The sequence below is a fragment of the Rissa tridactyla genome, chromosome 5, assembly GCF_028500815.1.
Source record: "Rissa tridactyla isolate bRisTri1 chromosome 5, bRisTri1.patW.cur.20221130, whole genome shotgun sequence".
NCBI classification, from domain to species: Eukaryota; Metazoa; Chordata; class Aves; order Charadriiformes; family Laridae; genus Rissa; species Rissa tridactyla.
Genome location: NC_071470.1, coordinates 29,442,013 through 29,458,134, shown reverse-complemented (window position 1 = coordinate 29,458,134; position 16,122 = coordinate 29,442,013). Strand labels below are relative to the sequence as shown.

The 16,122-nt window shown below is 39.1% G+C and overlaps 1 protein-coding gene across 4 annotated transcripts in view; it reads right to left on the bottom strand.

Annotated features, from left to right (window-relative positions):
• Positions 1 to 5,367: 5,367 nt before the first annotated feature.
• The window catches only part of SORCS2 (sortilin related VPS10 domain containing receptor 2), a 576,222-nt gene continuing 565,467 nt past the window's right edge, over positions 5,368 to 16,122 (bottom strand). For all 4 annotated transcript variants that reach the window (XM_054203166.1, XM_054203171.1, XM_054203170.1 and 1 more), the window contains one exon: positions 5,368 to 16,043. In XM_054203166.1, coding sequence (XP_054059141.1) covers positions 16,020 to 16,043 — 24 coding nt within the window. In that variant the 3' untranslated portion in view covers positions 5,368 to 16,019. The remainder of the gene's footprint in view (positions 16,044 to 16,122) is intronic.

Below are 16,122 nucleotides of genomic sequence, written 5' to 3'. Positions count from 1 at the left end.
TAGCAGGACACCCGCAATAGTCATCCTCAACCAAGTACCATTGTCCCCTGCCAGCCAGTTGAAAAACGGACAGGTTACATTTAGTATTTTTTTGTTATCAGTTCTGTCCCCGTTTAACTTTGTGATGACCTTCTGCAACTCGCACGCAGTCTATCTAAGGGGCAGCCTGGCAACGGCAAATGGACGTTCAATGTATTTAATGCTCAGAGCAGAAGTTACCGCTTACTTAGTGTTACTGCATCAGATGGCTTAGACATCAGCCCCGTTAATAAATAATGTAAAACTGTAAAACACTAAAAATTACCTCTCAGAAATTAAAGCAGATCAAAATCAAACTGTGCTAATTAACTAGGAATGTAGCAATTCCTTATAGATGACTGGCAGGTTAGATTGACAAGCCATAAGCCATAATTACTCCTTGTGGCTTTTCCTAGATTTAACTCTTGTTCCCATTACACTAAAATTATTACCAAATGTCATGCTTAAATAGAAAATACATTTCATTTTACCAAACCCAGGGAAGCAGTATTATAAAGTAGCCTAATTGGTTTCTTTTCTGTAATCCCAACCTCCTGGATGTCAGGAGAAAAAGGTGGTCAGCATATGTAAAGCGGCTCATGGTGATATAACTAATAAGAATTGTGTCTCAAGTAGACACGACTTTTTGTCTGCTTAATCAAGGCTTTTAACACTTCGCTGCCTTTTATGCAATTAAAAAGCTTTCCACCTCAAAAGCAAAGCAAATTATTAGTATTTCTCTAGAGAAAGAATGTCTGTAGAAAATATATATACAGGACAAGTTGTAAAAAAAAATGTTAATATATAAAAATATATATTTAGACTAGCTGTACTATATAATATATATTATTATTGTAGTATAGTAATATGTATGCAAAAATTAGAAAATGAGTACCTTAAGTTACTCAGGCACATGGCCTAAAAAAGCCTTAAAGACCATCTTAGTCTTTTTCTATAAGCTACATTTAATATTTGGTCTACCCAGTTGCATCTCAAAGGCATTCAATATGAAAGAACGTACCAACACCTAACTTACTTACTCCGCTGTGGTTTATTCTTGCAGGTGGGCACCCACATGCAGTGCTTTAATGTTAAGTTCTTCTTTTTTTATATATTTTTTTTAATTTGTGCAAAAGTTGAGCACCATCAGACCCCTCGTTACAGTACTTAAGCACAGGGCTTTATAAAGAAGGGCTCCTTGCTAGAGGATGAGTGATGCCAAATGTGACACTATTTTTTGAATGGAGAGGGAAAAAATCAGGGAACGCAGACTTTTACAGCTGTACTGGGCAAATTGACAGTATAATAAAGTGAAGCATTAGTGAACAGACTGAGAAATCACTGTACTGGGGTAGAGTCAACACAAGTTTTATACTGGAGTGTCATTGCTCATGAAGTCTGAGGTCTGTGAGGCCGTTAATGAGCATCCAGGGAAAGAACATATTCTGCTTGGATTTCTTCAACACGCTTTTGACAAGGTCCGTCACTAAAAAGATTTAAGTAGCTACTGGAGAAAAGGAAAAAAAAAAACCAAAACCAAACAACAAAACAATAGGATAAATAACTGGTTGGTAAACAACAAAAAAAAAGGGCGTAAAATCTCTGTTTCCGCTGGCTTGGGTCTTTCCAGTCAGCCTTGGGATCCCACAGGGCTAGGGTTTGAGCCTTGTGCATATGAGAATAATTGAAATAATTGGAAAAAAAAAAAGATGAAAAATTTGCTGTTATTTACTTATTCAGGATAATAACACTAAAAGCTGTTTAGTGGGTTTTTTACCCAGAATTGCCAGAAATACCTTTCACAACTTCACCGGTCATTAAAACGTCAGAATAAATTCAATGTAGAAAGAACCGTAAGGAAAGAAGAAAAAAATTCCCAAAAAACCAACCTAGCTAATTTTGAGCACGGAAATAGCTCTGACTACACGCAGAGATGATCATGGAGTTTTAACAGTTAGGTCCAAGAAAACATCCATGTACTGCACGGTAACAATAATTAAAAAAAAAAAAAAAAAAGGCAAAAAACATCCCATGTCAAATATCCTGTGATCTAAAACAAAACATCGTGGGCTGTAATAGTACCTGTCACCCAGGACACCAAATGTTTCCATTGATAAAGATAACACTAAAACAACTGCTATGCACAAGAACTTGTACAAACAAGTGCTAAAAGAAGAAAAACGCCGACCTACGAGCTCTGATTGATCCATCGTCTGCTTTAGGACCTGTAGAACATTATCCAAAATCTCGGCCCTGAATGTCATAAATACATAAATCCCTATGGGTGATGGTACAAGACTAAGAAAGAGATCCAAAAGTAGAGAAACCTCATGATACACGGAAAAATAATACTGTTTTTTACAATTAAATTTAAAGAGAAAACAAAGATAAGGGCTTTTCAGTGTGAAAAAAGGTATCTTGAGTAGGGGAAAGAATATGTTAAAAGGTTATAAAAATCAGCAGTAGAATGTGACATGGGAATAAAATAGTCCTTGTCACTAACGGTACAAACTCTGAGGGTATCAAAATTAATGGGGCAGGCTCAAAACCGCTACACAGAGGTACTTTCACTCACTGCCTAATTCAGCTATGGAGCTTGTTGCCACAGAATTTTATGGATGCTAAAAGCTTCTACAGCTCCGTAAACAACAAAGAAAATTCATGGCAGAAAAGAATTACTTTAGGTCTATTAAGCACAGAGCTCCCAGCTCGGAAGCAGGTCCAGGTCCACTGTGGATGGAGGCTGGAAGGTCAGTGACCTTCTGTGCTTCCCCCTGGTTCCCCTGCCATACTGGTTTTGATAAATTAAGCTGGTTTCATTCATAAAAGATGATTTAATTTTTCCCACCAGCAGTTACAAAAGCATTCTCCCCTATAAAATAATGTATCACCTTCCTTTCAATTTGATTTTTAAAGAGAGCATCTGTCTTAAGATCAAGACAATGCAATGTCATTCCTTCCAAATATATTAGGTAATTGAAATAATTAAATTACATCAAGGATATTCCTCTTCCATAATCTCTCCGTATGACAAGGAAATAATTTTCCTAGTAGATTTTGTAGAATTATAGCTCAGTAGAATTTCAGCTACATGGTCCTGAGTTGAACTTAAGTGAAAAGCTTCATTCCTGGTTTCATTATTAATTTGTAAACAGACTGATAATTGCTGTCACTGAATTATTTCTTTCAATTATTACTCGTTTAACCTGGTTTTTTAGCACGTACTGCTTTTTCCGATTTTTTTGGAGGTCCACTTGTGGTGTGATGGTGAGAGCGGACCCTTTTATCACATCAAAAATACACTGAGCAGCATTTGTAGCATTTTCCTTCAGCTTTTGAAAGCCGCGAGGGTCAGAGTACAGTAACATTTTCACCACAGCAGCTGGAATCGTATGAAAGCAAAAGCATCTTTCAAGGCATAAATGACAAAAAGAAAAAAATGGAAAAGAAATCAGTGTCTTCGTGGAAAACAGGAAAAAATATTGGCTGGTGTTTATGACTCAGAAGTTTTATTATAGAGACGTAATTTATGATGATGTTGAAACCAGCGAGGCTTCAAAATAGCATAGCAATTAATATGGCTTTGATGAGCGCAGCAAAGGAAACAGTAGTGGAGTGATCATCTTATCCTTTTTTCCATGGAAATTGGTTTCTGAAGTAAAGTAGCCCTTCAGGTTAAGTATTAGCAACCTTCATTTGGTGTCTCATTTATGGAAACATCTTGTCCATGTCTGTTCTCACTCCTGCCCTTCCAACTGAGGCGCTTTCCTCAGAAAGAGCTATCAGAACATCGTTAAAAATAAGAGACTTTAGGCTTTCTTTTGGTTTTGCTTTTATTTATATCAGAGCACTAAATTTGGAAGATGAAACGTAGCCGCTTGAGATTCAACAGGCGGCTTTTTTAGTGATAAGTTGCAGTTTAAAGTCTCGGCTAGCCACAATAGAGGATTAGAGAACCTAAAATGACAACCACCACCATGTTTGCTAGCGGAGTTACACAAGCAGGGAAAGCCTCAAGCTTCATTTCTGAACCCAGCCTCACGTTCAGCGCCATGTGCCAGAGAGCAGGATCATATAGCCCATACCCAGGGGTTCCTCTGGCTGCTAGGTCCTTCGTCAGGGACTATGAGAAACTGCTGCACTAGGGTAGACTGAGAAAATTAATTTTAAACTTATATTTTGGAAATTTTTCCTTCTAATTACCCCTCTTCTGATCCTCAAAATATACCCACTCCATGAATAAATAATCCATTCATCCCATTGAAAGCCTCAGTGTAGTCTATAAAATTTCTATGGCTAATTAAAAAAATTGGCAGACAATAGTTTATGTTGCTGCTTTGTTCCAGTATGAGGTTTAGCGAGACTTCGCATTGCACATCCACAACCACAACGCTTGGCAATGTCTCTGCTCTTCCCCGTTGTGGGCGTTAGGCAGTGAAAAGAACTAAGTTTGGATTTTACCAGTGTCAGGCTTCCCCTGGGAAGGCCAAGCTGAACAGCAGCAAACCCAAAACTGTATGCCAATTCTAAATCGGAGTCCAGCCAGTAGCAGCTCACCTCAAAACTCTGAAGCAGGGAAGAACGCCCCAATTGCAGGGACGCGCGCCACGTTCTGACTTTAGAAATTCAGTGACCTTGGCAAAGATAGAGAGCACTTGCCAGGATCAGAGAGCATTTTAAAAGCCAGGGCCTGATCCCTGCATAAAGCTACCTTAAGGACAAGTTTTGATTTGCAGACCCCTCAATTTTGCAAGGAGGATGCAGCTTCTATACAGCGCAAGCAGCTCTTCAGGAAGAGAGCGGGATAAAGGAAAGACAACACAGTTAATAAAGCAAAAAGAATAAATAAGGAGCAGGTGGTGTGTGAAGAAACCAACAAAAGTGGAAGAAGAGACTGGAATAAAGACATGGGCAGGGCAGAAGAATGCACAGAGCTTCATTCTTTTTACAGCTCTCTGTTACAGGGAGATCAAGGTTAAAACCGGCTTAATTCTCTAATTCTTTAGCTAGACAGAAATATTCAGCCTTTGATTCAGTGGGATTCTAGGAGAATGTTTCTTTTTCTTCAAGGGCAGTTGCATGGCTTCAGTCTCACCACAGAGTGTCACCCTCACGCCAGTTATACTGCAGCTCAACTCCGCTCCTAGGGAAAAAAAGACTTTTCCTTGTGGAGTTGAAGCTGCAGTGCAGGAGGACAAAGCAGAGCGGCTCAAGTGGAGGTGCTGCTGAAGTTGAGTAGTTTGCTGACAAATCAAAACACACACACACACACAAACTCCGGGGGCTGCTTAAACCATTTTCCCTCCACAAATCCCAAGAAATTCTTCACAAGAAAAACAAAGCAACCAATAGTTTAGAACCAAATTTTATTAAAGAAAAACCTGTAGTGCAGGTTCTCAGGACAAATGCATACCTTTGGATGCAGTGGAGTACACAGGTACGTATACAGTAGTTTGCCTGCTACATGTTTGGAAGCTGAAAGAGACTGTGATAAACTGCACCGCACAGTTCATCGCCATCGTTAAGAGTTGCCAAAACCTTGGTTGTGGATCACTAACAGATACTTGGTTATGTGTGTGCACTACATATTGCACAAGACTTTTGATTAAGCTATTAATTGTGCAATTGAATCACAGTTAAGTGTTACATTAAGCATATTCAAACATATATTTGATTTATTTTTTTTCTCAAAAACAGCACGTCACTACAAAACTGCCATTAAATGTTACATATTTACAAAAATATACAAATAACACTTTTCCCCACTTATGACAATGCACCGGTTACAGATTAATTCCGTTCTTCCCTTTAGCCCTGATAACGTATAGAAAGAAACCTGCTCAAAGCCAAGGTCTCCTGAAACAAAATTAGGAAAAGGCATGTACTGTTTTCACAAATACTAGAATGTGCGAAGGCAAAAGGAGAGGACTGCGTAGTCAGGTATGTTAAAGGTATGGACTACAGCACACTGATGCCCATTAAGAGCTCTACACGGGTTGGAAGGGCTCCTCTGTCAGAAATCTGGTTAGAAACACAGTATTAAGCATTTGTTGATTGTATTCTGGAAAAGTAGGTGCAAGTAGTTCAAAAATTAAGTTCTGCCTTGGTGTACTCTCTTGCTAACCACGGGAATAAGAATTAGAGGTGAAAACCAGCCCATCCCCTGCGTGAGTACAGACGCAGCAATGCAATGACGGATCTTAGCCTGCAGCTCCATTTCAAATTCACCGTGGGCAGGAAGATTTCTGCCATAACACAAAGCTGAACTGACAAAGGCCGTGGAACTTCATGGTCATAAATTAGGGTAGAATTTGGCCCTGCAGTGCCAAATAAATAATGCTCTACGTGAACAACAGGGTAGTGAGAAATGCTCTGTGAATCTCCCCAAGTATATCAAGGTTAGTTTTTCCTTTATTGGCTTTCATATCTTTACCAAGAGCTGTAAGTCTAATTAGCCAAAAAATATGATTTGGGCTTGGTTTACTGGCCAATTTTGTTCACATGGGTAATGCCAGCAAAATCTATATGATTTATCTGTCCAGGTTTGAAATGAGAGATTCTGGATCCACCTGTGCTGAAACAGGCACAGATGCACTGTAAATATGCCAGTATTCATCCTTTATCCTTAAAATGGAAAATTCTCCCATTCCAACTCTCATTATCTCTCCAAATCTTCCTCCAATATTTAATCCAGGGTGAATTTATATTCCTAGTGCGGCTTCATAAATACAGAGCAATAATCCTATGACAATTTCATTTAGGTGAGGAAGGGTGATAGTTGATGTCCCCTAAACCCACAATTGCAATGCTCTGGTGTGACCACCTCCCCTTTTGGAAAGACATATATCTATGGTTAATGGAAAGGTAAATCACAGTGCATATTTGTAAAAATAAGTGGTAAGTAAAGCACAAAAGTGGAAGCTTCCCAAAGCGCCCTGCCAGCTGATCAAGTTCCCCACCTCTTCCAATCTGCTATTCCTCTGCAAATTTTTTCTTGTGTTTTTTTTCTCAGCCATACAGAAGAGGATAAAAATGAGTTAAACCCCTTTTGACATCAACCCAGCATACTGGCAGAACCACAATCAGAGAAAAGCAACTCAGAAATGACTGGGATCAAGAGGGGAGAATTCAAGCATACTTCTCCATTTGATTACGTTTTCCCTCCAGAGCCTTCTGCACTGCAGAAAGTGCAGCCCATGACATACACCCATGAGGAAATAAATCATAGCTTGTCAGTGACAAATAAAAAAAGGAGCTATACTCAAATGTCTAGTGTGTATATGAAATGGAAGAACTCAGTGTTCCTAAAATTAAAATTTCTAGTCACATGCTCAGTAAACTCCAGCGGCTGGTGTTTACCCTCAGGAATACTATACCAACCCCATCCATCCTCTCTAAACATTATAAAATTACAACTCGTAGCGGGATTCTAGCAAATTACATTTAAGCAATATAAATCCAAAACACAGACCCTATAAAATAATTCTTCTCCCTTGCCTCCTAGCTGAGTGGTGTGCTAAGGAGGAACACCATTAGCAAATGCCCTAAAATCATCTCACAAGTAAACCTCCATTGGAGCTACCTCCGGAGCACACATACATGCATCATGGCTCCTGCGAAGCAACCACTTTTCCACGTACCTCAAGTGGGACATTGGTGTGAGCCAGATCTCTCCTAAATTATAGGTAGAAATGCTGAGATGTTCACATGTTCCTGGTGCTGCATCAATGGTTTAACACTCACGGTTTAACACCACTGTATGCAACCAACAAATATGCAACCAACCAAAAACAGTGGCCATCACAAATTAAAGTAAGCTCCAAAGCTTAAGCAAAACAAAATCAACAACTTGTGGCAAAATAATACACACTGGTAACACTGACTTTCTCCGTGCTCTTCCTTGTCCTGTTTAGTCTTGTGCTCCCCCTCCCTCCTGCATCTCTCTCACATACACTCACTCTTCTCTAACACAGGCTCTACCCTACAAAGATACTGCTAAGCTTTTCAATTATCTTGCCCACATCAACTTCTCCAAGCTCTCCCAGCAAGAAGATTCTGCCAAACCTGTGTGACGATTTTGCTTAAACTTGTATTTTATGGAACGTGAAAGCAAGCCACTTGCCCCTGCCTCCACGAGAGGTTGCATACAGACCCATCCCACAAACCTGACACGGCAAATTGTTCCCAAGATGAATGAACCCTGCTACTCTATTAGCAATTATCACCTGTTCTTCAGCTTCAGTTTGTTATTATTTATAATTTATCTTAAAGGCTATGTACTAGCTTGGGCCTCAATATTTCCCATATTGAAATGCAAATCCAGCCCGATGGTCTGGCCAGGTGTCCCTGCCCAACCTTGCTGCAATTCTGCATCTGCCAGTTAGAAGGGCTGGCAAAGCAAACCAGCCCTTGCTGTGCTCCAGGAAACTCATGCAAACACCATGCCTCATCCCCATAACCTGAAACAAGGCAGTAGGCGGTATTTGGGAGATAATGGGTATAGCTGTCTGTCAATTAAATATGTATTTTCCACTACAGAGAGACGGCAAGGTCAATACATACATGGGTGAGAGAGGAAAATGCTAGTTATAGGTTTATTATTCTTCCAGGGAGTACAATAATCATCTGCCTCTCAGACTAGAAGTACGTGCTCTCTGGGACAAGCTGCTGTGAGAAGTCCTGGAAAGGCTAAAGAGAAGAGTTCCAGAAAGATTTAGAGAAAATGAGAGCCAAAATTAAAAGGATTAAAATAACCAAAAGTGGGAAAGAAACAGGCAGGAAGGACTGCGGAGAGGCAAAGCACAGGGGACCTACATCAACTCAGATAATACAGCAGAGCTCAGAGGAGAGACAGGGATGGGGAAGAAATCATGATTCTTCTTGTTAGCACTCAGGACATAGTAGGGTGTGTATCCAAATAAAAACATAGAAAGAAGTAGAACACAAAGCAAAACAAAGAGCAAGGAAGAAAAAAGTGGATAGTAGAGAACTGTCATCAGGAGGAGGAGGCAGGCAAGACAGAGCGACAAACAGCAGCAATAATGAAAAAGAACAAAAGAACAAAAAAGGAGAGGGAGAACTGAGGAGAAACAGAAGAGAATGGAAATTCAGACAATTTTTTCTATAAAGTGTCACCAATTACTCAGCAAAAAGTTGGAAGCATTACACAATGCACGTCACTTCTCTGAAGAGTTCAGCATCTCAAAAGATGAGCCCCAAACAAAGAGAGGAATATATTTACGAGCAAATGGAGCCAGTGAATTGAGCACCTTCCCAAGTTTGTGATGATATTCTGTAATCTTAACCATTTAAATGCCCTTCTGTGAATCTGGGACATATAATTGGTGTATTAAAATATTCTCCTTTAGACTAGTTTCATCATTTGCAAACTGCCTAAGTGCAGGTTACTGATGTTTGGGGTCTATACATCCCTTTCTGCATAGTCCAGCCTATTCATAATCCATAACAAGAATGTCTCAAAAACCGTGTGCATACAAGTCTACTGTTTTCCTATATGAGCTGTTGTCATTAAAAAGCACCTCTTTCACCATTTCAGAAAGATTTCCTTTTAAAACTGTTTTAATTAATAAGCAAATACTGTGAATTAATACTTTTTTAAAAAAAAACAAAACAGAATAAGCTAATTCTTGCCCTTTGTTCTGCAAGAGCAGACGCCGTCAGTAGGAACTAAATATAAGTATCAAAAGCTGGTTAAAATTAGCAACAAATACACAGAAATATAAGACATGCTAAGAAAGTTATTTGGAACGCCTGGCCTTCCTGGTGATTAAGATACTCATTATACCACTAAAACCATGTGCAACAAAGGCGTATTATTTAAGTAGCACCATGTACTGCAGCATGTATTATTGCTGCCCAGCAGGGCTTTATGTCCACTGTATTGCAAAAAATTAGTGTAAAGATGCAAATTCTACAGAAACTGAGAAATCAAGACGAATCAATAAAGCTCAAGTTTGTGTAATGCTTTCAAGTGTTGCAAAGAAATAATTTTAAACAGAATTACTCGTGTAAGGGAAAGAATCCACTTTTTTTTCCAGGGCTAGTAAATGTCACTCCTAAAAGAAAATCAATCTGGAAGAAGAGAGAGGCAAAGAGTATGCAATTAAGAACATGTATTTTTAGAGATGCTATTGAAAAATGGATTTTAATACAAAACCTTAACAGCTCTTTGATAAGGATTTCATTTTGTCCAGCATGTTCATACCCAAGCACTATTCACATAGTTTATATCACTGCACTTCAGAGTACCTATTTCTAAGCCTTCCAGGACTTCTCGTCTCAGATACTGTCTTCCAGAAGACCATCTCAGCTACCAGCACATAAACTACCTGAAAACAGACTTCTGACAAGTCTCACATATGGAAAAAAAAAAAAGATTAAAAGAATGAAGATCTCTCATTTGCTCATACATGGCTCCATAATTCATATTTTAAGTAATTTGCTACTCCATTTAACAAGGATGAAAAAGGCCAGGCCCGAAGATTTAAAGAAATGACATCTCACATATTAAAAATCACAAAACTTACTTGCTGTATGTACCAATTTCATAAAAAAAAAAAAGGAGGAATGTATTCTTTAGTCTTCACACCATCCTGAAGTACCATTACAGGTCCTATTTCCCTGATGGTATGTATAAATCCCTCTGTGCAACATAGTTGAAAAGAAAGGAAAAATAAAAACTTTGTCCACGTGACATTCCCGATCAGATTTGGGAAGTGACCTATTCTAGTCCATCTCAACATTGAGAAACCCTTCTGCACTCCCTCCAGCTTGAAGTTACAAACTGAGTTGAAAGAAAAGCTGCTGAGGTTATCCATAGGGTAGAAGGCTGGCTTAGGAAAGATCAAAAAATTAAGAGGGCACAGCTTGACGTTTCCCAAAGACTGCAGGGCCAGGCTTTTAATTGCAAAAGCTAACTGGGGGTCTGAGTTATTTCAAAATTTGTCACTTTGACGATTATAGTCTGAAAATAAGTGAAAAGCATTACATATATGTCCATGACAGGAATAAACATGCATTTAAATGGCACGGAGAGGGCTAATACTGAAAGGAAACAAGGAACATGAAAATATAGACTTAACATCAGGAAAATGGTCTGAGCAGATTCTGTAATTACTTCTAGGCAATTAAATGTTACTCTAATGGAAGTTTTAGAACGACTTTCTCAGACTAGTAAGATTAGTCTATATGCCAGTTTCGTAATGAAAGTTATAGAGGCAATGTGCAATTGGGACCAAAACAGAGAAAATGAGCCAGGAAGTGGCTTTTTGGTTGGACTTAGAAGACACAACAAAATTTTGCATTGCAGAAATCAATATTTATAAAGGTAAATGCTTACGCATTCCCTCCTGGTGGAAAGCCAATATTTTGAGAGAAATGTGCACTTACTTTCATCTAAAACTCTGAAATAAAAATGAAGATGGAAACAATATAGTGGTATCAATCAATATACAATAATGACTCCAACTGTCGGGGATTCTGCAATGAAATAAAAATTTTAGTCTCTCTTTCCCCCCCAAAGCCTCATTAATAAAAAATTACAAAACATTGTTTTATAGGAAACATTGGAAAAATCTACAACTGAAATTGTCATTGATTGTATCAACTTAGCAACATTGTATTCAACTTGAAGCAACACTAGAAATTCAAAGCATATCAGAACCATTGGCTCATCATCAAAAAGTTACTGCAAACAACGGCATGTATTTAATTTCCTAAAAAGAATTTAAAAACCCAACATTTCTTTGAGCACGCATTTGTGTAAGGATGGAAACCACTGCAGTTCCATTCTGTTCCATTCTGCTGACCTCTATTAAAAAGACCGCATGCAGTAGTAGAGTACTCCCTCTAAAGGGATGTCTCATTGGACCTGAAACACAACTAACCATCACAATCATGTCAGATGAAATCTGCTTTCTACTCGAACTGCTAATGGCAAAGCGCTGATTTGTCTCTGTCTGTCCAGAGACATCTACTTTACACGAATAAACACTTTACTCCTCTTTACACTGGTCTCTGAAAGCAGAAAACTCATCAAGAAAGACATAATTCAATGAGAATATCCTAAAACAGTTCAAAGAAATTGGATGTGAATTGGAGATAACAACATCTTGCCTCAGGCTTGGCACCTTCTATTTCTTTATAGTCATTTCCACCACCCTCTTCTACAGGGTATAAAAACATACATTGGTTTATATTGCTTTTATTTTTGAGACATTGATTTACACTGTGTGTGGATTTTCCCTAAATGTCTTCTGAGCACTTTATATGGATGGACCACTCCAAAGACATATAAAACATTCAATGTCAAAAGGGAAAGCAAAGATAACAGCCGTAAATCTTGAAGTCTGTGTTAGAACGCTTCAAATCCGTGCTGCTTGGAGCACTCTGAAAAGTACAGGGGGGTTTTGGAATTGCAAACACGTAAGAGTTAAAGATAGCCAAAAGATGTAAACAAGGACAATACACCACCAGTTTTGTTGGTTTCAGTATAGTTCAATATCAATGTTGGTAAGTATTACTGTACCCATTATTATAAGGTTTTTGACCAAATAACACTGTAGAAAAGAAAGTTTAAGGTACTAGTGTGTAACTTAGCAAAATCACAGCCAACGTTGCAATGCTACCATGTAACAATATGATCCAATAACAGTTTTTAAATCAAATTACCTTTTTTTTTAATAGTAATGTACCTTTTTCAGATTACACATGTTTTACATTTATATATAATTGCAACTGGTTTCAGTACACTACCTTTAATAACAGCGATAATTACAAGTAAAACAAAGAAATGATCACAAAATTCTTTCACTCTGAAGATCCTGACCAAACAGTGATTAATTTAGCCTCACAATACCCCTGTGAGGTAGGTAATTACTATCAGCCCAATTTTATAGGTGGGGAAACTGAGGCACATACAGGTTACGTAACTTGCCCAAAGTCTGGGTACAGAATCCAGGTACCTGACAGCCATCTTCTGTTTCTTAGCCATCAAATCACCCTTCCTCACTAACAGATTTAACTGGAATATGTACAAATACTGCATGTGTGTGTGCGTGCACGTATGACAAGCATTTGTGCATAGACAAAACTCTGTGTTTCTGTATACGTATGTCTAGGATTTAGATACATATAAAGGATAAAATGCTAAGATATCATGGATGTAGTTCAAGAGATTCAAAACCTAACACTACTGAGACTTTTCATTTAAAGATAAACCAAGACACCATGAATGGGAAAACGGTAAGGGTATTTTCTCAATTTTAAAATAATTAATTTTAAAGTTATTCTTGCCAGGGAATCAAAAGTTTCCTTTATTATCTGCTGGGTATTATAAATACAGTTATGGCAAAACTGACAACTCTTTAGAAAACAGTGTTTTTAAGACATGACAAACCAACCTCACAGGAGTACTGCATGAATCAAATTAATAAGTGTCGAAAAACATTATTACAGGCACTATATTGTGCTAAGTGTTAATTAGAGTACCAAGCAGTTAAATATTCTACGGTGTTCCGAGAGACTCCTGTTATCAGAGACACAAATCACCCTGTATTAAATGTATAAAAGTAGCTGTTAAAGCACAGATTAGACCCGTGACCCGCTTCCAACAGTGTCCTTCGCCAATCAGACGAACCGCGGGAGAACAACCCCAAGCTAGAACTTCCATCCCATCCCTTATCCGTGAGGCTAATCCGCTACTCACCTATTACTTACAAATAACCCACTTTAGTTCTATTTCACAGGAATGAGTAAGATGTTTGCAATACTACTTTATTCTCTGTTCCAGCTCATTTCCATTAGAGAAAACATAAAGGGCTAGTGAGAATGGAAAGCAAGGATCCCGAGAGCTTCCAATGCACAGCACGATTTCTATTTGCACTTCTCTTCAAGAAAGCCAGACTCAGATACGTGTAACCCCTTGGATTTCTACACAGGCTGGCATACAACAGTCAGCTAGAGCATCGCTTCTCTGGAAGTCGGTTTGCATGGCACTCTATAACTACCTAGGCAGAAATTTTAGAACAATTTTTGAAATTATTTTCCTGAGGAGTTTGCAAGCGCTTTTCAGAATCTTCACTTAGACTTTTCCACCTACTTCCTTACAGTAAGTTCATAATCTAGATTTTCTTGTGCTTTACATATACATCCTGTGGGATTTGTGAGAGCCTACAGTACCGCACTGAATTATTACATCTCAGTCCATTGCATTTGATGACAATATGCTCTAGGATATCCACAGCTACATGGAATGCATATGATAATTTTAAGACAGTTCTTTTCTGTCTTACCAGCATTCATTATTTTCTGTTTGTTTATTCAGAAAGATGTAGTTAGGTACCTGTATCCTCCTTAAGCAAGGTGGTGTGCGAGCTTGCCACTAGCATCAGTATGACATTCAGTGAGTAAAGAGCTATTTATTCTCTATCGAAGGCAAAAAGTGAAGAGATTATATAGGTTTCTGAGAGAAGCATCCTAATTCCAGGCAGCTGTGACACATAGGATGCCAGATGTTTAAACTGATCACATCACTGTCCATTTCCTACATGGCTCCGTAAACCCCAGGGAAAAGACGAGCGGGGTTTGGATTCACCCCACTGCCACTTCCCTAGGGATGCAGAGGTTGGGACTAGGAAACTCTGACCCAACTCACCAAATTGGGATTAGGAAACTCTGATCTGACTCACAAGCCTTTCCGCAGGCAGCTCCTTCAGAAGCCCAACCACCCTCCCTGCAGAAACAGGGGCCAGCAGTGGCAGGGACTGAACAACACCCTGTCATGATGGAAAGGAAATACGAACCCCTGAATCATAGCCCATCATGGCCCTCCAGATTGCCAAACCAACCAGAGCGGCAAAGGTCAGGTAAGAGTTTGCCCACCCCTGCCTGCAAGGTCAAACAGCCAGGGAAAATCCCAAAGAAGGATATGGGTGGGAAGGGGACGGTGGTGTGCTACCCAGTCCTGCCCAGGGGAGAGCTCTGACCCACCCAGCACCTCTGCCCTAATAAGAAGTTTTAAAAAAATAACCATACAAAGAAAGTGACTTAAAAGAGGTATTTACACTCTCTGGAAATTTAAAAACAGACAGGCCACCAGCACAGGGTTTTATAGGATAACTCATCTGGCAGCTGCCATCGTCCTAGAAGTGCTCGCTCAGGAGACAAGAAGGAGCAACTGAAATGACCGTCCACAAGTGAAGGCACCTGGTCTGGAAACAGCGTCAAGCTGGTGTTTTTCTTTCATGTGGGGTGGGATTGGGGGAGATACTGGTGCTGATGGTTTGTCAGGACTTGCTACACTTACAAGAGCATTATCCTATATTATGAGATATCCTGAATAGCACTTTACTTCTTTCAATCCACAGAAGGGCCTAAGCCTCAATTCATTAGATTGTCTCACACATGTTTAAGTTAAAGAGCTTGTATTGACTAGGAGTGCATTTGTCTCCTTGCTCAGTCCTCTCCCAGTACAGAAACGCTCGGCCTCCTGAAAAAATGTCATTGTGATCAACCAACCATGTTCTGGTCTAGTCGCTTGGGTAAAAATCACTTTTTAAGGCTGAAGAACTCCAGCCTTCTGCTGAATACCTCAATTAAAAATATAGTTAAAAAGTTACAGTCAATCCTTCTAAAAATAAACATAAAGAACTAGAGTATATACAGAAAAGAAAAAAGGTGGCATTGAAGGTGCCTAGGGCTACGAATTTGCTACCGTAGTTTGAGTTTCAATCATAACGAGTTCCCAGGCCATAGAGTGAACACAAGACGTATTATCCTCCTTCCCTGGTAACTGATGATGGACACTTTTTTCCACGGGACCAATAAGGAACCTCCTCTCCACCAGCATTTACAGCCATATTTGAAATTTTGTGACATCACCAGGGAAAAATAAAATGATACAGAGAAGAGTCTTTCGGTTTTTATGTTCAGCTGTAAATATCAGCTAACCAGGTAACTGTGCATCTCTCTGGAGTTGATGCTCAAAACCACGCCTGAGTGATTGCCTATGAAAATACAGAAACAAAAGGCCAGCATTAGTGTATTTCAGGCACTTTACAATGAAACCCCCTTTTATTGCAGGGA